Genomic DNA, 22,251 nt, shown 5'->3' on the forward strand with positions numbered 1-22,251 from the left:
CCCGTGCGGTCTGCACCAGGGGCCCTGTGAGGGGCCGCGCCCACCGTGCGAACCTCGTGAAGGTCAAGGCCAAGTGCGAGGTCTTGCGCATGGGTCGGGGCAGCCCCGAGCACGAGCACGAGCTGGGCAGCGCTGGGCTGAGAGCAGCTCCGAGGAGGAGGACTTGGGGCGCTGGCTGATGAGAAGCTCAGCAGGACCCACAATGTGCACCCACAGCCCAGAACCCACCCGTGTCCTGGCTGTGTCACCCGCAGCGTGGGCAGCAGGTTTGGGGGATCCTGCCTCTCTGCCCCGCTCTGTGAGACCCCCCTGCAGTGCTGGGCCAGCTCTGGGTCCTCAGCACAGACACACATGGAGCTGCTGAGCGGGGCCAGAGCAGCCCCAGGAATGACCCGAGGCTGGAACAGCTCTGCTGGGGACAGGTGAGAGGGCTGGGGGGTTCAGCTGGAGAAGAGAAGCTCCAGGGAGACTTGAGTGTGGCCTCCACCACCTAAAGGGACCTACACAAAAGATGGGGACAAACTTTTTATTAATACAAGGGCACGTAGTTGACAGGACAAGGGGTGACGGCTTTAAACTGAAAGAGCAGTGATTTACATTAGATGTAAGAGAGAAATTCCTCCCCACGAGGGCGGTGAGAGCCTGGGCAGGTTCCCAGAGAGGTGGAGGATGAACCATCCCTGAGACATCCCAGGCCAGGCTGGACGGGGCTCTGAGCAACCTGAGCTGGTGCAGATGTCCCTGTCATGGCAGGGGGGCACTGGGGGGCTGGGGAGGGCCCTGCAACCCAAACCAGCTGTGACTCCATGGACCCAATGTCAAGGGGCAGGGCTTCTGGCAGCGGGCAGTGTCCCCTCTGCACAGGCACTGCTGGGGCAGGGGCCATGAGGGGTGCGTGGGGGCCTGGGGGGGCACGTAGGGGGCTGAACTGGGGGACAGTGGGTGCAAGGGCTGTACCAGCGGGAGGTGGAGGGGGCTGTGCTGGGGGCAGAGGGTGCAGGGGTCTGGGCAGGGGTGCAGAGAGCAAGACTGCAGGGTCCCAGGCTGGGGGGTCAAGGGGCGTTGCTAGCACTGGCAAGCCGGGGGTGCCGGTGCCGCGGCGCTGGCGGATGGGGGTGCCGGGGGTGCCGGGGGTGCCGGTGCCGCGGCGCTGGCGGATGGGGGTGCCGGGGGTGCCGGGGGTGCCGGTGCCACGGCGCTGGCGGATGGGGGTGCCGGGGGTGCCGGGGGTGCCGGTGCCGCGGCGCTGGCGGATCGGGGTGCCGGGGGTGCCGGTGCCGGGGGTGCCGGTGCCGCGGCGCTGGCGGATCGGGGTGCCGGGGCTGCCGGTGCCGGGGGTGCCGGTGCCGCGGCGCTGGCGGGCGGCGGGCGGGCTCCCTGGCGCTGCCCGCCGGAGCCTGGAGCCGCGCTAATGGGGGGTGATTGGATCAGGGCTCTGGAGGGGAAGGAGCGGCCCCGCTAATGCAAAGCAGAAGGCCGTAATGGCTCGTTATGGTTACGATTATTGCTCCAATCCCGAGCAACAAGTGCCGCCTGGGGACCCGGCGGGGGCTGCCGGCGCGGGGAGGCTGCGCGGCCCCCCCGAGGCTGGGCGGGCGGGGGCGGCTGCTGCCCCGCGGGGTACGTGGGAGCGGGCGGGGACGCGGCGGGAGCCCGGGCCGGGCCGGCACCGCCGCTCGCAGCCGATGTTCCCCGCGCGCCCCGCGCGCATCGGCCGAGCGTCCGCGCTGTCGCTCCGGGGGCTCGCGGGAGGTGATTAAATGCCCGGGGAGCCCAAATGCCGCGCCCCAGCGAGCCGGCCCGGGCGCGGCCCCGGCACGGAGCTCCTCGGCTCGCAGCTCCTCGGCTCGCAGCCGCGCTGCCAGCCCGGCCCCGGCCCCAGCCCCGCGGGCTAACGGGGCTCCGGCCCCCTGCGGCCCGGCAGTGCCCGCAGGAGCGGCCGCGCTGGAGCGGCGACATCTGCCCCCCTGATGGAGTGTGCGGGGCCGGACGCCTTCGGTTCAGCGGGGAGCGGCAGCTGCGGGGCCCGTGGGCGAACCGGAACCGTCCCCGGCCCCACCGGCGTCCTCACACACCGAGCAGGCGGCTGCGGCTGGAACCCCCGGCCCGGATGCTCCTGGACGGGTCCTGCTCCCGGTCCCATTCCCCTCGTGATCCGGGTCAGTTTATGTACTCCGGGTCCCAGTCAGCCCAGTGTGGCCCAGTCCAGCTGGCCGGGCTGTCCCGGCCCCCTGTGACCGACCGCAGTGGTTCAGCCTGGCCCTGTGCAGCGCAGCTGGCACCGCCTGAGCCCCGGCGACCCCGGTGTGTCCCCACGGCGTCCCTGCCTCCTGCATGGCTGGGCTCCGGTGCCCCGGGAGGGGACCCCACTGGGAGCGGCGTGGGCCCCCTCCCCGGCGCCCCACGGGCAGAGGCGGGCAGGATCGTGGCCCCCACGACCCACCCACCCACTGCGCGCCGGAGCCTGCCCGCCCGCCCCCCCACCCCCGGCCCCTCCTCGCCGGGGGGTGAGAAATGAGGGTAGGGCGGGTGACCCCCGGTCTGGGCAGGACCCGTCCCCATTTGTACCTGCCAGGGGCAGTTCCTGGGCGGAGCGGCCGGGCTGGGGGCTGCGGGGGTCACGGCCCGGCCACCGCAGCCCTGGGGCAGGGCAGCATCGCTCACTGCCCGTGCCGCGCTGCACCCGGCACCGGCACCGCACCCGGCACCGGCACCGCACCCGGCACCAGCACCGCACCCGGCACCCGGCACTGGCGTCGCGCTCAGCATCGGCACCACACCCGGCACCAACACCGCACCCGGCACCGGCATCGCACTCAGCACCGGCACCGCACCCCACACTGGCATCGCACTCAGTACTGGCACCGCACCCAGCACCAGCACCGCTCTGAGCACCAGCACTGGCACTGAACTGAGCACCAGCACCACAGCGGTACTGGCACCACACCAGTTGACCTCTGGCACCAGCACTGGCACTGCACTGTGCACCAGCACTGCACGAGCAGCAGCAGCAGCAGCGCTGAAAGCCCTGAGCACGGCACCATGGTGGACGCTGCCTGCCCGCCGCCCGGCCCCACGTGTGCCCTGCGCACGCCCCTTGCACCCCCATGTCGCCCCTCGGCCCAGGCCAGCAGGACGGGTGGGTTGTGGTGCTGATCCAGAGTGAGGCAGCGCTGGCGAGGGGACAGCAGGGCAGGGACAAGCACTGGCGTGTGCTGCGCAGGGGTGCCTGCTTGGTGCACGTCCCTGCGGCACCCTCTGACGCCAGCACAGAGCTCTCTGCGCCCCACACGCCGTCTCCTCACGCCCCACCTCATGCTCACCCCCATTCTCATGGCAGCAGGACCCTGCACACCTGCACCTACTGTCACCTGTGCTGACAGCCCCTGTTCGTGTGCATGAGCGCACATCCCACCCGTGTGCTCCCGCTCGTGCCCCCCGCGCACGCCAGCCTGACCCGTGCCCCCCAGGCTGGTGAGGTGCGGGGTCCGCAGGGCAGCTCCGGCACTGCCCAGGCAGGGCACCCGCAGGGATGAGGGGCTGTGGAGGGGCTGGGGGGCCTGCAGCACCAGGATGGGGTGCGCACACATGGTCCCTGTCCATGCTGGGCATGGGGGCCGGGGAGCCGGCAGCCAGCGCTCCCCAGGGCCGTGCTTGCCAGCCTGGCACGCATGAAGCCGCGCAGCTCTATCTCCCTGTAAATAATTAATGCCTGGGCGGCAGCCGGCACTTCTCCCGGCCTCAGAGAGGCTCCGGGGCCGGGTGGGCCAGTGCTTTTAGCAGAGACCTGCTCAAATATTCAGCTCCATTTCCGCTGCGGAGCTGCGCGGGGCCTGGGCGGCTCCTTCTGGTAAGCGTGGCCGGGGCTTTCCCGGCCGGGCTGAGACTGGACACACTTGTGAGCACAGGGCAGCCGCGCTCTGCCCGGGGCAGGCGGGGGGGCCACGGCCAGACCCGGCTCAGGACAGCAGCGACCACAGCGGGGCTCGGGCCGGCGGGTCCTGGGGCAGGATGGGCAGGGCGGGCAGGACGGGCAGGACGGGCAGAATGGGCAGGGCGGGCAGGACGGGCAGGACGGGCAGGACGGGCAGAATGGGCAGGGCGGGCAGGACGGGCAGGACGGGCAGAATGGGCAGGATGGGCAGGACAGGTAGGACGGGCAGGACGGGCAGGATGGGCAGGACGGGCAGGATGGGCAGGATGGGCAGGGCGGGCAGGACGGGCAGGACAGGCAGGATGGGCAGAATGGGCAGGATGGGCAGGACAGGCAGGATGGGCAGATGGGCAGGACGGGCAGGATGGGCAGGATGGGCTGGACGGGCAGGGCGGGCAGGATGGGCAGAATGGGCAGGACGGGCAGGACAGGCAGGACGGGCAGGGCGGGCATGGCAGGCACAACGGGCAGGAGAGGCAGGGCGGGCAGGACGGGCAGTGTGGCAGGACAGGCAGGGTGGGCAGGACGGGCAGGGCGGGCAGGATGGGCTGGATGGGCAGGATGGGCAGGACGGGCAGGATGGGCAGAGTGGCAGGACAGGCAGGGTGGGCAGGACGGGCAGGGCGGGCAGGATGGGCTGGACGGGCAGGATGGGCAGAATGGCAGGACAGGCAGGGCGGGCAGGGGGCAGGACAGGCAGGACGGGCAGGACGGGCGGGACGGGCAGGGCGGGCAGGACGGGCAGGACGGGCAGGACGGGCGGGGCGGGCGGGGCGGGCGGGGCGGGCAGGGCGGGCGGGGCGGGTGGGGCGGGTGGGGCGGGCAGGACGGGCAGGACGGGCAGGGCAGGCAGGACGGACGGGACGGGCAGGACGGGCAGGGCGGGCGGGGCGGGTGGGGCGGGCAGGGCGGGCAGGGGGCCCCGCGGGCTGCGTTGCGGGCGGCCGGGGGGCTGGGCGGTTATGGACTGAACTCCTGCCTAATGCACCTGATTGGATTTGCAGAATCCAATTACCTGCCCTCGGCCTTTGATAACGAGGTTCTGAGCGACGGCTTCTGTCAACGGCCCCACGGCAGCCACGGCCACGGCCGCCAGCACCTGATGGCACCGCGGCACGGGCAGCACCGGCACCTGCAGCCTCCTGCCAGGCAGGAACCCCCAGCAGCCCCAGGCAGTCTCAGGCCCCGGGGGAGGCAGTGATGGGGCTGGGGGCACCGGCGCGCCCAGGAACGCTTGGCCCGGTCAGGGAGGCTGGAGCACGGCAGAGGATCCCGGTGTGCCTGCCCGCGGCTCCGGCACCGCCGGACCCGGGCGGAGGAGTGAGCCGGGCGGGGGCCGACGCTGCCCACCCTGCCGGCGCTGTGCCTGCCTGGCCCTGTGCATGAGCCCCTCCCTCAGCACCCCCGAACCCCCTCTCCATCTCCACCCCCAGCCCTCCCCACAAGCCATCGCCCCCCTGAAGGCCTGGGGGCTCCGAGCTGCCCGTGGGAGGTGCCCCCACCTGCAGGGCTCCCCACGACCTTCCCCCGGGCGGGGAGGTGCAGTCAGGGGCACGGCTGCCCGCGGCCCTGCCCAGCGGCGCCCCCGCGGCCCCGCCGCACCCGGCTCCTCCCCGAGGCCGCCGTGCAGGAGCCGACGGTCACCGTGACGGTCACCGTGACGCGCGGGTCCCCGGGCGCGGGTCCGGCCGCCTCCCGCCGTGCCGGGTGCTGCTCGCGCTGCCCCGGCGCTCCCGGCGGGTCGGGGGGACGGACCGTGCGCCCAGCGGCTGCCACCCTGCGCACCCCGCGCACCCCGCGCACCCCGGCCGGGTGCCGGCGCCCAGCCCAGGGCAGGCGGCAGGGGGCACCGGGAGTGTTTCATGCGGTTAAGAAGTGTCTGATTGAGGCAGGAGGCGCCAGCAGCTCCCCCGGGAGCCGCAAGCCAAGGACTGGAGGACCAAATGCAGGCTAAAGTAATCCAATCTGGGCTGGCTTCATCTAATTAGCCCAGAATTAACCCAGCAGCCAGAGAGGAGCTGACTGTCCCTACAGTTTGCCAGCGGGTTTGGGGGGAAGCGGGAGGAAGAAGGGGACGTCCAACGGTAATGAGATTACGGGGGGGAGCGGGCGGGTGCGGGCGGCTTGGCAGCATCTTGCCGATGGTAACGTGGGGCCCTACCAGGCCTCCGCTGCTTAATTGCCACGCACTGGCTGCGGTCGGCATGAGGGGCTGGCAGGGACCCGCTTCCACAGCTCCTGTCCCAGCAGCACCACCTGAGCGCAGCAGGACGCCCTGCAGGGGACAGGGACACCGGCATGGCTGGCTGGCGGGGATGTGGCACCATGAAGCTGGGCAGCTGCATCGGCTCCGATTGGCAGCCCGGGGCCATGGGCAACGCGGGCACAGTGCGGGATGGGCACGGGGCCGGTGGTGGGGTCCGAGGGAGTGCTGGCAGCTCTGGGGTGGCTGCAGGGACGGGCAGTGCCACCAACGGACCCTGTTATGGAGCAGGGTGGCAGCCAGACCCCCATGTGCCCACCCCCTGCCTGGGGAGTGTGAGGGCCAGGGAGCCTGGGCCGGTGTGGGCTGTGGGGTGGTGAGATGCTGAGACGCAGCCCCGCTCCCGGCGCCGGCCCCAGCAGAGCCGGTGCAGCTCCAGCAGGGCCCGGTGCTGCAGTGGCCATGGACAGAATGTCACGGCTGAAGGCTGATCTATCACCTGGAACTGGGCAAATGCCCCTTCTGCTGTGTCCCATCTGGCCATCCCGGCCACCGAGGTGCCAGGTCACACTCCTGCCCCGATGTGGGGACGTGTTTGCTGTGCCCCGCAGAGAAACCCCGGTCCAGCCCCATGGGGAAGGGAGGGACACACTCTGGGGACCACGGGGGCTCACGCTGTGGCGAGGAATGAGGAGTGGGTTTGTACCTGCGCACGCTGGGTGGTCCCAGTCCTCCCAGTGCGGGTGTATGGGGTCCCCCTGCCTGAGGCCTCGCTGGCCACGGGGTGTGAAGCTGGGGGCAGAGCCGGGGGGAGCCAGAAGCAGCAACTCTGCCTGGCCCCCAGCTCGGGCTGCATGGTGGCTCTGGGGACCCAAGAACAGGCACAGGGAGACAGCCCTGTCCAGCTGCTGGTGGCCTGAGGGTCACTGGCCAGCCAGAGCCAGCAGCACGAGGAGGGGACAGTGGGGGAGGGCCCTGGAGTCCCTGGGAGGGTGACCCCCTGCACCCACAGCCGGGATAGCACAGGGCTCGCTGATGCTTTGAGCACCCTCAGCCCTCCCCAGCCCTCGGGGCTCTCCGTGCCCTGGGGCAGCCGCAGCCACGGTGCTGGGGGGAGCCGGGCAGGGGGGTGCGGCCCAGCCAAGGGGCTGCGTGTGCTGCCCTGTGGACACCTCCCGCCCATCCAGAGCCAGTGCCTGGTGCTGGGGTCTCCCTCTGCACCGGGGTCGGGCCGAGCACCCTCCTGGTGAGGCTGCAGACGGGGGTGCGGCCCAGGAGACCCCGTGGGCGTGGGGCGGACCGTGGCGCAGGCAGGCGCCGCATGAGCCCGTACGGCCCGCGGCCCCGTCACCCGTCCCCCAATCCATCTCCCAGGAGCGGCAGCATTCCAGCCCCTGGGCACGGCAAACATCTGCCTCGCGCTCCGGCTTTAATTAACCTGCTGCCTCCTCCCTCCCCCAGCACCCGGCGTTTCCTCCCCACCGCCGCTCAGGGCTGGGACAAGCACTGATGGGGCCTGGGCCGACACAAGTGCCAACACAAGTGCCAGTGCCGTGGCCAGCGTCAGTGCCGGTGCCAATGCTGGCTGTGTCCACAGGGCCATGGCGAGCCTCCCTGCCGCACCAGCCCACAGCCGGCGGCTCTCTCTGGTGGGAAAGCCACGGCCGTGCCGTGTGGCTGCAGCTGGAGCACTGGGTGGGTTTCTCCCGGCACCTGTCGGGCCATGTGCAGCAAACTGTAGGGAACTGGCAGGGCAGGGTCCTGGTGCTGCAGACCGGGGCGCAGCGTCCCCCCGGCTGAGGCGCGTGGGGCCTCCCACCCGTGGCATGGGGCTCCACGGGAGCAGCGGGAAGAGAAATGCCTCTGGCATGCAACGGGGCAGTTCCACCCCTGCCCAGCACTGTGGTGGGACAGTGGCACAGCCAGCTCGGCACAGCACGGGGGCTGGGCAGGGCAGTGTGTGCCAGCCTGCGCCTGGCGGGGATGGACGTGTGTGTATGTGTGCATCCGCACTGTGCCGCGTGCGTGTATGCGTGTGCAGCAGGCTGCGCATACACATGCGTGTGCAGCAGGCTGCGCATACACATGCGTGTGCAGGCAGGCTGTGCCCCTGGGGAATATGTTTGTCTATCAGCACCCCATGGCACTGGGTGAGTGGGTGCCCCTGCGGCCACAGCTGCCCCACACCCCGCAGGAGCTGCGGGAGCAGGGACGGTCACCCCACACTGCAGCGGAGCCAGCTGAGCCTGAATCCACCCAGCACCCCCGGCGCGTGTGGGCCCTGGTGCCCCCGGGGTGTGGAGTGTCCATTGGGACATGCAGTGCATTGCATGCGGTGCCCAGGATGTGTAGTGTCTGTTGGGACACGCAGTGCATTGCATGCAGTGCCTCTGGGATGTGCAGTGCCCCCAGGACGTGCAGTGCCCCCGGGACGTGCAGTGCCCCCGGGATGTGCAGTGCCCCCAGGACATGCAGTGTCCCCGGATTGTGCAGTGCCCCCGGGACGTGCAGTGCCCCCGGGATGTGCAGTGCCCCCAGGACGTGCAGTGCCCCTGGGATGTGCAGTGCCCCCAGGATGTGCAGTGCCCCCAGGACGTGCAGTGCCCCCGGGAACCGCAGTGCCCCCAGGATGTGCAGTGCCCCCAGGACGTGCAGTGCCCCCGGGATGTGCAGTGCCCCCAGGATGCGGCAGCTGCGGTTCCCGGTGCCGCTGTGATTTACAGGCACAGGCCCCGGTAATGTCATTTACCCCAGACCGGTGGCGCCAGGGTGGCCGGGCAGCCGCCCCTCCTCGCCGGCCCCTGCCCCGGAGCCGTGACCCGCCCGGGACCCGGGACCCCCGGCCCGGGAGCCGCCGGGACCGACCCGCGGGGCTGCCCCACGGCCGCACCTCACGGGCCGGACCCGCCGCTTGCGCAGCGGCTGTCGTGATAGTCGCCGGCAGCCCCGGTCCAAGCCGGTCCGGCCCGTGCTGCTCTTCGGTGGCCGCTACCGCCGCCGGTGGAGCGGGGCCGGTCCGCCGGCCGGGGCCGAGCCCGCCCCGGGCGGAATCGTCGCACCCCGCACACGGGCACCCGGTGGGGCTGCAGCCGGCCCCGCTTTTGCGAGCCAGGTACGAGCGTCCCGGGAACGGCGGGTCGGAGGGACCGCGGTCCGTGTCCCGCGAACGGCTGATTAATAGGAACAGCGGATCCGCGCTACCGGGAACGGCGGGTCCGCGGGAACCAGAGTCCGTGACTCGGGAACGGTGGGTCGGGGGAACTGCGATCCATGATCACAGAACGGCGGGTCCGTGGAAAATGGGGTCCGTGCTACCGGGAACGGCGGGTCCGGGGGAAACGTGATCCATGGCCCGGGAACGGAAGGTCGGCGTAACTGGGGTCGGTGTCCCGGGAACGGCGGGTTCCTGGTAACCGGGGTCCATCCACCGGGAACGGCGGGTTTGGAGAAGCGGGATTCGAACCGCCCGGCAGGGCGGATGGGTCCGTGCCCCGGGAACGGCGGGTCGGGGGAAGCTAAACGTGTGTCCCCGGGAGCGCGGGTCCCTGCTACCGGGAGCGGCGGATTAGTCCGTGCTCCAGGACCGGTGGCTCGGGGGAACCGCGGGACGTCTGGGAGCGGCGGGTCGGGGCAAACGCCGGGTCCGTGACCCGGGAGCGGCGGCGCCAGGGACCGAGAGGTCCGGTCGTTCCGCGGTGGACGGGCTGGGTGGGACCGGACTCGGTGCTCCCGGACAGCAGGGGGTCAGCGGAGCGAAGCCTGCGCGACTCGGGAGCGGTGGGCGCGGTGCGGGTCCCTGCGTCCCGGGATGCAGGAACGGGCTAACGGCGCCCGGACCGGGACTGCTCCATGTGCCCCGGGGGCGCAGCCGTGTGTCCCGCGAGGACGGGAGGCCGCGGCTCCGCCTCGGGCGGCCAAGCGGCCGTCCCGGCCCTTCCGCGCTGTGCGCCCCGACGTCCCCGGGGCGCGGAGAGGCACCGGTATCGCGGCGGCTTCGGTGGCCCCCGCGCCGCCCCTTCGTTGCTGCACACCGGAGGACGTCAGGCGGCTTCCCCGGCGGCGGGGAACCGGACCGGAGCGCGGCGGGGCCGGGGGCGCCGTAAGCTCTGGGCCCGACGGGCCGGGCTGGAGCAGGTGCGAGAGCCCCGGCGGGCGGCGGGCCGGGGGCTCGGTGCCACGGCAGGGGGGGGCCGGTGGCGGGGTGTGGCCCCGGGATGCGCGAGCCTCCGCCCCCGGGGGCGCGGGGCTGTCAATCACGGGGCACGGCCGCCAATCAGGGCGCGGGCGGTCGGGATTTTGGCAGGTACAGATGGAGCGGGGCAGAAAAGCGCGCGCCGCCGGGACCCGCCGCGCACCCGCGCTCCCGCGCCGGGGCCGCCAGCAGCCGCGGGCCATGCCCCGGACCCGGCCGCTGCCCCGGCTCCAGCCCCAGCCCCGCCGGGCCCGCAGCGGGCGCCCCGAACCAGCCACCCCCGCTCCCGCCCCCGCGCGGGGTCGCCCGCTGCCGCCCGCCGCCGCCCCCCGCCGCCCCCCGGCCATGTCCGCGCCCCGCCGGCTCTGAGCGCGGCCGGGCGATGGAGGCGGCGGCGCTGGCGCGGGAGGGCGGCGGCCAGGGCCCCCCGCCCCACGAGCCCATCAGCTTCGGCATCGACCAGATCCTCGGCGGCCCCGAACCCGCGGGCGGCGGCGCGGGACCGGCCCGGGCGGCGGGGGAGCCCGACTACGGGCTCTACGGCGGCGGGTACGGCCCCGCCTGCTCCCTCGGCTCCTACAACCTCAACATGAGCATGAACGTGAGCGTCAACGTGACCCCCGCGCCCGCCGCGCCGCCCGCCGGGGTCATCCGCGTCCCGGCGCACCGGCCCGCGCCCGCCGCGCCGCCCGCCCCGCCGCCGCCGGTGCCCGGGCTCTCGGGGCTCACCTTCCCCTGGATGGAGACGACGCGCCGCATCGCCAAGGACCGGCTCTCAGGTGAGTGCGGCGGGACGGCTACCGACCGTTACTGGCGGCTCCGCTGGCTCCGTCGGTGCGGCGCGGCGCGGCGGGCGCGGAGCGGGGCCGCGTCACCCGCGGGGACCGGGCGAGGTTGGCCGGGCACCGTGCGCTCCGCCGGTTCCGGCAGCGCGGGTCCTCGCCCGCGGCCGTCCCCGCCCCGCTCCTCCGGGTCCCGCCGCGCCGGGCTCTCGCCGCCGCGGGACGCGCCGCCGTCGGAGCCCTCCGGGAGCAGCTCGGGGCTGGCGCGGCCACCGGCAGCTCCGCCGCGGTCCCGCTCTGCCTCCCGGCGGCTCCGGTCAGGGGGCGGGCCGGGGTCCGGCTCCGAGCGGTCCCGCCGTGCTCTGGCCTCCGACTCTGCGCCATGTCCGGTCCCTTCCTTGGGCCCGAGGGCAGCGGCTGTCGGCTCCATCTCGCCCGTGGCTGTGTCGGGAGCGGGTGCGGGGACCCACGGTGGGGTTGCGGGGCAAAACCCATCTGCGTGCGGGACTGGGCACGGGGAGCAGGTACCCCTGTCGCGTGTGGCCGTGGGGATGGGGCAGGTGCTGTGGGTGTCTGTGGGGCCAGGCTGTGCGGTGCATGGGGATGGACTCAGAGACCCACTGTGCCCGGAGAAGCACGGGGCATGGGGCGCAGGTGCTGTGGGAGATGCTGGGCTGGGGCTGGGGCTGGGGAGGGCAGCTGGTGGTGCAGGTGTCAGGGAGGTGGTGCAGGGTCCCAGTGCTGCCAGCGGGGCCAGGGGCTGAGTGCTCGTAGTGGGGGCTGGAGCACCCAGTGCTGGGGTGGGGATGCCGACTGCTGCACCCTGGAGGAGAAGGTGCGGGGTGCTGCGGTTGGGATGCTGGTGTGGGGGCGGTGTGCCGGGTGGGTGCCGGGGAGCTCTGGCCTGGCTCAGCTTAGCTCGGCTCCTTCCCAAGATGGCGGCACTGCCACGTCCGCAGTGCGTGGCTCCATGTGGGGACAAGGCTGGGGCCACACGGGGCTGGGGGCTGAGCACTGGCTGTGGGGACACTGGGGCCATGTGGGGTGTGGGGGCTGTGGGGGCCCAGCCTGGACACCAGCAGAGCCGGGTTCGCCTCCCGGCCCACCCCGCCATCGCGGTGGTGACGAAGCACCGTCCCTCACAGGGTGGCGGGTGACGTCCCCGTCTCCTGCCTGGCGCCAGTGGTGGGTGGACGAGGCGGCCCCTCCCCGGTACGGGGTCTCCCAGCGTGGCCATCACTCAGCACCGTTGGCCTTGGGGTGGTCTGTGGGCTGTCGGCATCTGTTGTCAGCGAGGGGCCGCCCCGCATGAGGAGGAGGCGCGGGGGCCTCTGTCCCCCGACTGCGCGGCTCCACCTGCGTCAACCGCGTCCGCCCCCGCCGGCGGGCAGCCTGGCTCCCTGCCCGCGCTGCCGGCGGGTGCTGGCGGGAGGGGGGTCCAGCCTCACGGCGAGGGTCTGCTGGGCACCAGGGTGTCCCTGGGGCTGCTGCGGGGTCTGCCCATGTCCCTGTGGCCCCATTGCGGCCCCATGGCGGCCCCATGAGCAGCCCTGCCCGTGCGGTGCTGGCGCTGGCACTGACAAGGGCCGTGGTGCTGCAGGGCTGTGGCTTGGCTGTGGGTGCCGTGGGAGCAGGAACTGGGTGCTGCACCCCACCGAGCTCTTGCCTTCGTCTGTGCCGCTTTGCTGCCCTGACACTCCCAGTGGCTCTGGCTGTGTCCATGTCTCCACGCGGCCCACTGGACTCACTGTCCCTGGCTCATCCTGGCCACGCGGGGACAGCCCGTTCCCAGCCCCCGGGCAGCTGGCGGTGGCCAGACTGGCCACCGCCGCCACATGGAAGGAGATGCCGGCTGCCTCCCGATGGCTTCTCCAGGAGGGCTGGGAAGTCACTGCAGAGCCACAGAGGCTCCTCTGGGGCTGTGAGAGGGCTCAGCATGCAGGGAAGGGTGAGCTTGTGCTGCTGGCCGCCCCGCTGGCCCCGGCCCATAGCCACCGGGCCAGGGGAGCAGTTGGGCTGTGGCCGTGGGCTTAGGACTGGCCTTGTCTTGAGCTGCCCGCGTGCCTCTGGGCTCTGGGAGCAGGTGGGGTGACTCAGGGTCTCCCCCTCCCCTCCTCTCTGCCAGGCAGCGCTGGTGGCCTTCCTGGAGCTCGCTGTCCCCACGGCCCCGAGCATCCCCGCAGGCCTCCACACCCCTGCCTGTGCGGAGCAGCGGTGACAGGGTGTCCCTGTCCCTCACGGCTCCCCGAGCAGCCCCTCACCCTTCCTCTGCCCGCAGCCGCACTGTCGCCCTTCGCGGCGACCCGGCGGATCGGGCACCCCTACCAGAACCGCACGCCGCCCAAGCGGAAGAAGCCGCGGACCTCCTTCAGCCGGGTGCAGATCTGCGAGCTGGAGAAGCGCTTCCACCGGCAGAAGTACCTGGCCTCGGCCGAGCGGGCCACCCTGGCCAAGGCCCTCAAAATGACGGACGCCCAGGTCAAGACCTGGTTCCAGAACCGCCGCACCAAGTGGAGGTAACGGAGCTGGGCCTGGAGCGGCTGCCGCAGCCCCCACAGCTCTGACCCGCTGCCCCCTCCAGCAGCCACTGCGCCCCGTGGCTGCCGCCCCCGGGAGAGGCTGGGCTGGCGCCCATCCCCACGGCATCCCGCGTGCCCGTCCCCACGGCATCCCCTGCACCCGTCCCCACGGCATCCCCTGCGCCCATCCCCACGGTATCCTCTGTGCCTGTCCCCACAGCATCCCCTGTGCCCATCCCTATGGCATCCCCCGTGTCTGTCCCCATGGTATCCCCTGCGCCTGTCCCCATGGCATCCCGCTGTGCCCATCCCTATGGCATCCCGCTGTGCCCGTCCCCACAGCATCCCGCTGTGTCCATCCCCACGCATCCCCTGCACCCGTCCCCACGGCATCCCCTGCACCCGTCCCCACGGCATCCCCTGCACCCGTCCCCACGGCATCCCCTGCACCCGTCCCCACGGCATCCCCTGCACCCGTCCCCACGGCATCCCCTGCACCCGTCCCCACGGCATCCCCCTGTGCCCATCCCCACGGCATCCCCTGTGTCCATCCCCATGGCATCCCCTGTGTCCATCCCCATGGCATCCCCTGTGCCCATCCCCACGGCATCCCCTGTTCCCGGCTGGATGAGGCGCGGTGGTGCCGGAGGAGGGACGGTTGGCGGGTGGAGGCTCTGGGGCGGTGCCGGGCCGGTGCACAGCGGTGCCGGCAGCCGGAGGGGCAGCGCTGGACGGGCCATGTTCCTGGCAGGAGGCAGACGGCAGAGGAGCGCGAGGCCGAGCGCCAGCAGGCCAACCGCCTGATGCTGCACCTGCAGCAGGAGGCTTTCCAGAAGAGCCTGAGCCAGCCGCTGCCCCAGGACCCGCTCTGCATGCACAACTCCTCCCTCTATGCCCTGCAGAACCTGCAGCCCTGGGCTGAGGACAACAAGGTGACGTCCGTCTCAGGGGTGGCCTCCGTGGTGTGAGGTCCCCGGGGGCCATGGACACGCCGGTGGGCGGCGGGAGCACGGCGGGGTCTGAGCCCAGCACCTCGGGCTGCTGCCCAGGAGCTGCCCCCATCGGCAGCCCCCTCCCCACCGTGGGATGGCCTCCCCGGGCCCCCTTTGCTGTCCCCCCAGGCCCATGGCCACCCTGCAGCTCCAGGTGGGCAGATGTGCCCCTGGTTGGACTCCAAAGCTCTGTCGACCCTGCCCGGACCCTGCCTGCGTCACCGCCGTGGGCAGCCCCCCGCCGGACCCTCTGGGGAGCCCAGGGCTGGACCCCACACCCTGCTGTACCAGACCGGGCCCCCGCCCCAGGGCCCCCCATGCTGGGGGCAGCTCCTTGGGTGGTCCCAGCTCAGGACCCGCTGCCCACCCGCCAGCAGCCCCCAGCCCGGCAGCCTCTACCCGGAGCCCCCAGCTCGCTGTGCGGGGAGCCCCCCCCGCAGTGACGGCTGCTGCGGGGTCTGCACCACCCACACGCACTTGCCTTGTCCTGGCTGGAGTTTGCCAGCTCTGGGTCCCAGCTGCAGCCCCCGGACTGGATGAGGAACCTACAGGCCCCACCCCCCAGCAGTGGGACAGACTGACGGACTGGGCTCACCTGTGCCGTGGGCCAGGCTCCTGCCCACTCCTGGCCCCTCACCCACCGGTGTTCTGGCTCCCTGCAGCCCCGGGCCTGGACGTGCCCCCACAGCACCCCACGACAGACTCGGATTGCACCAGCCCCCCCAGATGGGACTGCCCCTGTGCCCACAACCCCCAGTCTCTGGCTTCAGGGACCCCCCTCACTTCCCCCTGCGCCACCGGGATCAGACTGAACCTCCATCTGACGTGACCCACAGCACACTTGTGGGGAAGCAGAGGGGTGCGCTGGGGCTGAAACACCCCCCTTCTCCAGCAAATATCTCTTCTTCCCTGGTGACGTCCTGAGTGTCCCCAGCCACGGCCGGGGGTCCCCTCCCCTGCCTTGTTCCCCTCTCAGCTGCCCCCCAGCCCCATCGTCCCCCCCGCTTCGCCAATGTGGTGCCTGGTCAGTGGGACCCTAAACTTGACCTTGACCCCCACCCCGGCGCTGTCCCGGAGCCTCTGCCGCCCCCGCGTTGGGCCCGGCGGGAGGCGGGCAGCCGGTGCCGGTGCCCCGGCAGCGGGATTGGCTGCGGTTCCGTGACGCGGCCCCGTTTTACCGGGGGCGGAACCGCGGCGGCGCGGCCGCAGAAGCGGCGGGATGAGCGCGGCCGAGGGCTGGCCCCGGTGCCGGCGGGGCGGCGAGGCGGTGCTGCGCGCCCGGGCCGAGGCTGCCGGCTACCGGCGGCTGCTCCGCGCCCGCGCGGCCGAGGTGGAGGCGCTGCGCGGGGCCGTGGGCGCGCTGCACCGGCAGCTGCAGGGGCTGCGGGACCGGCGCAGCGGGGAGCTCGCCAAGTACCAGGTGCGGGGCGCCGGGCGGCCTGGGAAAGGGCAGGCGGCTGGGCTGAGGGAGGGCGCGGAGATTGGGGGCTGGAGGGGGAGCCCAGGCGCTGGCGGGGCGTGGTGCGGGGCTCGGATGCCCGGGGGCTGGGGAGCGGGAGGAAGGGAGTCAGGACGGGGCTGAGGAGGAGGGTCCGGGTGGCGTTGCGGGACGGGGGTCAGGCAGGATCTGCGGAGCGGGGTTCGGGTGGGCCGGGGGTCCGTGCTGGGCCAGGGTCGGAATGGGGCTGGGGAGGGGGGTTCAGGTGCGGCAGGGGGTCGGGATGGGGCTGGGGAGGGGGCTCCGGGTGCCCGTGCGGGGAGGGCTCGGGCCGGGGTCCCGGGCGCTGCTGACGGACGGCGGCAGGAGCGGGTGGCGGAGCTGGAGCGGGAGATCGGCGCGGCGGAGGCAGAGATGGCCCGGTGCCTGCGGGAGTACCCGGCGCTGCTGCGGCTGCGGATGGCGCTGGAGGCGGAGATCGCCGCGTACCGGTACGCGGGGGGGGCGGCGGGGCGGGCGGGGCGCGGGGCTCAGCCCGGGCCTGTCTCTTGCAGGGAGATGCTGGAGGGCGAGGAGCTGCGCCTGGGCTGCCTGGCCCCGCCGTGACGGGACCCCCGGCCCCCGCGGGACCCCGCGCCCCCAGAGCCCGGACTCTGCGCCTCGGCGTCCCCTGAGTCCCCCTTGCCCGCGCCTCGGGACCTCCACCCCCAGACGCCCAGGCCGAGGGGCCCCCGGCCCCTCTGGCGTCCTGGAGCCCCGGTCCTTCTGTCCCCTGTGCCATGGGCTCCCTGGACTCCTGGGCTCCCCAGACCCCCGCCGCGGGAGCCCCCAGCCCCCCAGGAGGGCAGCGCCCGTGGGGCCGCACACTCTCACCAGCCTCTCCGGAGCAGCAGCGAGGCTGGGCTCCCAGCCCCAGCCTGTGCGGAAGCACCTCAATAAAGCCCCATGGCATTACCCAGAGCCGGCCCGTCTGTGCTGGGGGGGCTGCTCGGCTGGGGGGCCTGGGCTCCCTCCCACTTGGCTGCAGCCCCTCGCCCCCGGGCTGGGCACCCCATGGGGGTGCCGCGTGGGGCACATCACGGAGGCCCAACCATGGGCATGTGGTGTAGGGGACTCTGCCCCCCCAGTGCTGGTGGGTGGTCCCTGGCCGCCCCCTCCATGCCTGTGTCCTGTCCTAGGACAGATGTTCCTGGGGTCAGGCAGGGATCTTGCACCCTGGGATGTGGGGAGGGGGCGTGGCCCCCCAGGGCATGTCCGCTTGGTGGGGGCTGGGGATGATGCCCCGCTGCAGCCACACTGGGGGAGGCAGAGCTGGGGGGTGATGAGGAACAGGGGTCCAGGGTGCCTGTGCCCCATGGCGGGCAGCTGGGCAGGGCCGTGGGGACACCCACCCAGGCTGGGGCGTGTGTGCGTGTGTCACGCGTGTGTTCTCAGCCGCGTGTGAAGACCCTGGGCGCTGAGCCCGGCAGCCCCCGCTGGCAGGGAGGGGGCCCATCGGGGAGCTGTGGGGCAGTGGGGACCCACACAAGCCTGTGACTCTGTGGGCCCGGCACCATTTGGGTACCTTGAGCAGGAGGGCATGGAGCAGACCTGCCTGCGGGTGCCGGGCCAGAACGCGGGGACCAAGCGGCCAGCACCCCCCACCCCACACAAAAAGTGACTGAGGCTGTGGTAACGCCAAGCCCAGCTCTTTAATGGTTAACCATCCATTCCAAACCGTGCAGGGGAAGGGGAAGGTTGGTATCGGGTGCCCATGGCAGCTGCACCTGGGGGATGCGGTGCTGTAGCTCCAACCCCGGGGGGCCACAGCCACGGCGTCCCTGCGCACGCAGGGGTGCAGCGGGTGGGGATGGTGCGCGGGGAAAAGGGGTGTCCGTGTGCGAGGTCACCGCGCTCAGAGCCGGGGCTGCCGAGCTGCGCCGACGTCCTGCCAGCTGCTCCAGGGGCTCCAGGCTGGGTTGGCGTAGGGGTCCTGGCAGCTGATGCGCACCCGCCGCACCCGCCCCTGCAGCTGCAGCTCCTCCATGCCCTCCACGTACCTGTCAACCTGCAAGCGGGGCAGGTCACAGCCTTGGGGGGCAGGAGGCACCGGGGCCGCGGGGGGTGCGGCTGTGGGGACGGGGGACAGGGCGGGAGCAGAGCTCAGCGCCGGGGCTCAGGGTTGGCGGACACGGGGAGCTCCCCGGCTCGGGCAGTGAGGCTGCTGGGTGCGGGTGGTGCTGGAGCGGGGAGCAGAGGTGACAGCCAGGGGTGACCATCCGGCACCCCAAGGGGAGCAGCGTGAAGTGGGGAGGGGGCCATTGCTGAGCCCCCGGTGAGTCCCTGTTCCCAGTGGCCCCCCCGGCAGCGGGAAGAGCCCAGCCTGGGGCCGGGCGGGCGCAGCAGAGCGAGGGCCGGGGCTCGGGCGTCCCGCGTTACCTGGGTGCCGTTGCGGAGCTCATACTGCAGCCGGTAGAGCAGAGCGAAGTAGGACTTGGGGAGCGGCCAGGAGGCGGGGGGGGCCCAGGTGAGGTGGAGCTGCTCCCCTCGCCGCTGCACGGTCAGCTCCCGCGGCGCGCCCGGCCGCACTGCGGGCACGGCGGGCTCAGCCGGGGCGGCGCTGCCCAGCCCGGCGCCGAACCCTCCCACAGGACCCCCAGCGCCCCCCCGGGCCCCAGTGCCGCCGGGCTGAGCTCACCGATGTCGCGGACGAAGAAGTGGAAGGAGAAGTTGAGGTAGGAGGTGTCCGAGAGCCCCTCCAGCTGCAGCTCCATGGGGCGCAGCTCCTCGGCGAAGGGGCAGAAGGATGGATCGGCCAGGCTGGCGCTGAACCGGCCCCAGCGCCCGGCTGCCGGCACCCACTGCCCCAAGGAGCCGTCGCTGCGGGGGGAGGCGGGTGTGAGGGCCGGGTGCTCACGGGCCGGGGCGGGGGCGTTCCTGGGGCACCCACCTGCGCGTGAGGCGGGCGCGGAAGACGGCGGAGTGGGGTCCCATCCAGGAGCAGTGGAAGGAGCCGCGGTAGGACTCAGCCTGGCAGGACACGTTCATCCTCTCCTTGCCTGAGGGGGCTGATGGCTCGGGGGGCTGCGCGGGGCCGGGAGAGGTGCCCCCTCCCCGTACGGCACAGGCGTGGCTGCCCCACCTGGGATCCCCCCAGCCCTGCACAGCCTGCCCGGCGCGTCCCCACAGCCCCGCGGGCTGGGCACCAAATCCGCAGCTGCACGAGCACCTCCCGGTCCCCTGCCTGCCCCTGCACCCCCGTCACCCCCGCTTCCCCTGCACCCCCGTCACCCCCCCTTCCCCTGCACCCCCGTCACCCCCCGCTTCCCCTGCACCCCCGTCACCCCCCGCTTCCCCTGCACCCCCATCACCCCCCCTTCCCCTGCACCCCCGTCACCCCCCCTTCCCCTGCACCCCCGTCACCCCCCACTTCCCCTGCCTGGCCGTGCCCCGCCCCCCGCCCGCCCCGCGTACCGGTGCCGCTGACCACCACGTAGGTGCTGTCCAGCAGGACGGGGCCAGCCCAGCAGCTGTAGTTGCCGGCAGCCGGCAGGTCCAGGCCGAGGATGGTGAGGGTCTGGCCCTCGGCCACCACCTCGGCCATGGGCTCGGGCTCCCCGTTCTGCGTCCAGCTCACGCGCTGCACCGACGTGTTGCATCTCACCACCACGTCCCCGTTCAGTTTCCCCACCTGAACTGGAGATCACAGGCAGAGTCTGGGGTCAGACGGGCTGTGGGGTGGGCAGCCCAGCCCTGCCACAAGGGGCATCCTGACCCACCGCATCCATCCTGACCCACCGCATCCATCCTGACCCATGGTCCCCAGCCCTGCTCCTCACCACCTTTGCCATCACCCCACGGACATCCACACTCTGCCCATCCCCTGCTCCCTCGCCCCACGTCCCCGCCACTCCCCTGCCTGTCCTCTAACCCCCACCAGGAGTGCAGCCCCAACCCGGGCTCACGTCACCCCGTGTCAGAGGGGTGCGGGTGCTCCCTCCTGCTGCTGGGCAGGTCCCACAGCCCCCACCCCTGGGGTATCGCCCCCCGAGGCCCCCACAGCGCCCAGGCGGGCAGGACTCACACTTTGAGGGGAAGGTGGTCAGGGCACTTGCAGACACAAGGCACAGCACCAGCCCCACCAGCACCAGCATCTGCAGGGGAAGGAAGGGCAAGGGCAGCCCCGTGCCGGGGGTTCTAGTGGTACCACAAGGATGGGAGACGCCAAGCTGGGTGCACCAGCAGGGCCAGTAAGGGCAGAGCCCTCGGCCCTGGGGCAGCAGCAGGGTCAGGCAGGAGGGGGAGCGGTGGGGGGGAGCTGATGCGATACCCCAACATGACACCCCGCCCCTTCCCACCGCCACCCCGCTGGGTCCCCGTGGGTAGGGGCTGCAGTGCCCCGGGGATCCCCGGGGCCGTGGTGCGGGACCCCAGCCGTGCCTACCTCTCCGCCGCGGTGCGCGCTGCTCTGGGGGCTCGGCCAGGCTGGGCCGGGTATATAGCAGAGCGGGACCCTGCGGGGCTGCCCCAAGGTGAAGCCAAACCACAGCAGCATCACAGTTCTCAGAAGAGGAGAGAGCTGTGCGGCTGGGGCTGCGAGCAGGGACCCACGCTCAGCCCTGACCCCCGCCCGGCCGGGGGGACTCACCGCCCGTACTTCCCCGCCTGGGGGGGCTGGGGGGCACCAGGACCTGCTGTCCTGCCCTGACCCACCCCCCCCTCCAGGGTTCTTCACCCAGAGGTGCTGGACACTGAACAGGCTCCCCAGGGAGGTGTCACAGCCCAACCTGACAGTGTTCAACAAGAGACTGGACAACGTCCTCAGACACACGGGGTGACCTGTGGGGTGTCCTGTGCAGGGACAGCAGTTGGACTCCGTGATCCTGTGGGTCCCTCCAACCCAGGACATTCTGTGACGCTGCGACCGAGGGCACGGCCGGGGCAGTGAGGACGGGCCCCGTGCTGGGAACTGCTGGGCGAAGGGGCAGCGCTGGCACCGGCTCAGTGACAGAACCCTGGGTGCTCCCAGCACCCTTGAGCGATCCCGGCTGTGGGTCTGCACGTCACCGTGTGCCGCAGAAGCACCCGCTGCCCCACCGCGGGGATGGGACCACCGGCTCTGGCAGCGCCTGTCCCGGGGGTGCGGTGCTTGGCCCCAGCCCTCGGGCTGCCGTGGGTCCGGGGAGCGGAGCGGGTCCCCAAGGAGGCTTGGGGTGCTGCATCCCCCAGGCACCCGCTGTCCTGCCCCTTCTCCCCCTCCCAGGCCACACGGCTGCTCTGGTGCTTGTCCCCGGGATGCTGGGACAGGGACATGGGGGTACAGGCAGCCACAGCCATCGGCCTCCCTTTGCCATCCTGGCAAGCACAGCCCAGCTTCTGCACCCATACCAGGCACTGGGCAGCCCCCAGGACAGGATCCCCAGGACGGGCAGCCCCCCCCAGGACAGGATCCCCAGGACGGGCAGCCCCCCCCAGGACAGCTCCCCCAGGACAGGATCCCGAGGACGGGCTCCCCAGGACAGGCGGCCCAGGCTGGGCAGCGTGGGAGGCGCAAGCGGCGCTCGCTGCTCTGCTCACGTACTTTCTGCAGTTCCTAGAAAGCAAAGGGGAAGCGGGGGCTGCGGGGAGGCCCAGCCCTCACCTTTCTGCCCGACCTTCGAGGTTCTGCGGTGGGGACAGGGCGGCGGGGTCTCCGGGCCCCTTCCCGGGAACAGCAGAGCCCCACGCGTGGGCGTGGGAGGGAAGGAGGGGACGGGAAGAAGCGGACGGGAAGGAGGACACGGCGGGGCATCTGCCGAGACAGCAGTCCTGTGCCATGGTGCCGGGAGCCGTGCGACTCGCTGGAGGGGACCCCAAGGAGGGCAGGGAAGGTGCGCCGTGCCCTGTCCCGTCCCGGGGAGGCGCAGGCACCGCTGCACGCCCGGGCTGGCGCCCGCCCCCGCGCCGGCCGCAGCTTCCCCTCCGCTTCTGCAGAAGAGGGGCGGCCACGGGGGAAGCCCCGTCCAAAGGGCAGGGCTGCCCTCGGCCGTACCCAGAACCGGGCGCGGGACGCCAGCGACACCAGGGCCGCCACGCGTTCAGAAACCCCCGGGAGAGGGAGGCTGGGGGTGCAGAGTAGGGCCGGGGAGCCCTCACCCCACTGTAGGCCGGACCCTGGGGGTGACGGAGCCCACCCCACTGGAGCCTCCCTGGCTGTAATGAGGGACACGAGG

The 22,251-nt window shown here is 72.6% G+C and overlaps 2 protein-coding genes across 3 annotated transcripts; both read left to right on the top strand.

Moving 5' to 3' along the window:
* Positions 1–10,711: 10,711 nt before the first annotated feature.
* TLX2 (T cell leukemia homeobox 2) lies at positions 10,712–14,598 on the top strand (the record flags this gene model as incomplete). Its single annotated transcript, XM_082051046.1, has 3 exons — positions 10,712–11,108; positions 13,390–13,627; positions 14,382–14,598. 3 exons carry the CDS (start codon positions 10,712–10,714, stop codon positions 14,596–14,598), a joined length of 852 nt encoding a protein of 283 aa, XP_081907172.1.
* Positions 14,599–15,832: 1,234 nt separating this feature from the next.
* Positions 15,833–16,998, top strand: LOC309438865 (neurofilament medium polypeptide-like). Of its 2 annotated transcripts, XM_082050790.1 has the most exons (3): positions 15,833–16,042; positions 16,427–16,551; positions 16,615–16,998. In XM_082050790.1, exons 1-3 carry the CDS (start codon positions 15,842–15,844, stop codon positions 16,664–16,666), a joined length of 378 nt encoding a protein of 125 aa, XP_081906916.1. In that variant the 5' UTR covers positions 15,833–15,841; the 3' UTR covers positions 16,667–16,998. The 2 variants fall into 2 exon arrangements, with proteins under 2 accessions (XP_081906916.1, XP_081906915.1); XM_082050789.1 differs by having other exon boundaries at positions 16,427–16,998.
* Positions 16,999–22,251: the final 5,253 nt, after the last annotated feature.

Source organism: Streptopelia decaocto (genome assembly GCF_964273445.1).
Source record: "Streptopelia decaocto genome assembly, chromosome: 4".
NCBI classification, from domain to species: domain Eukaryota; kingdom Metazoa; phylum Chordata; class Aves; order Columbiformes; family Columbidae; genus Streptopelia; species Streptopelia decaocto.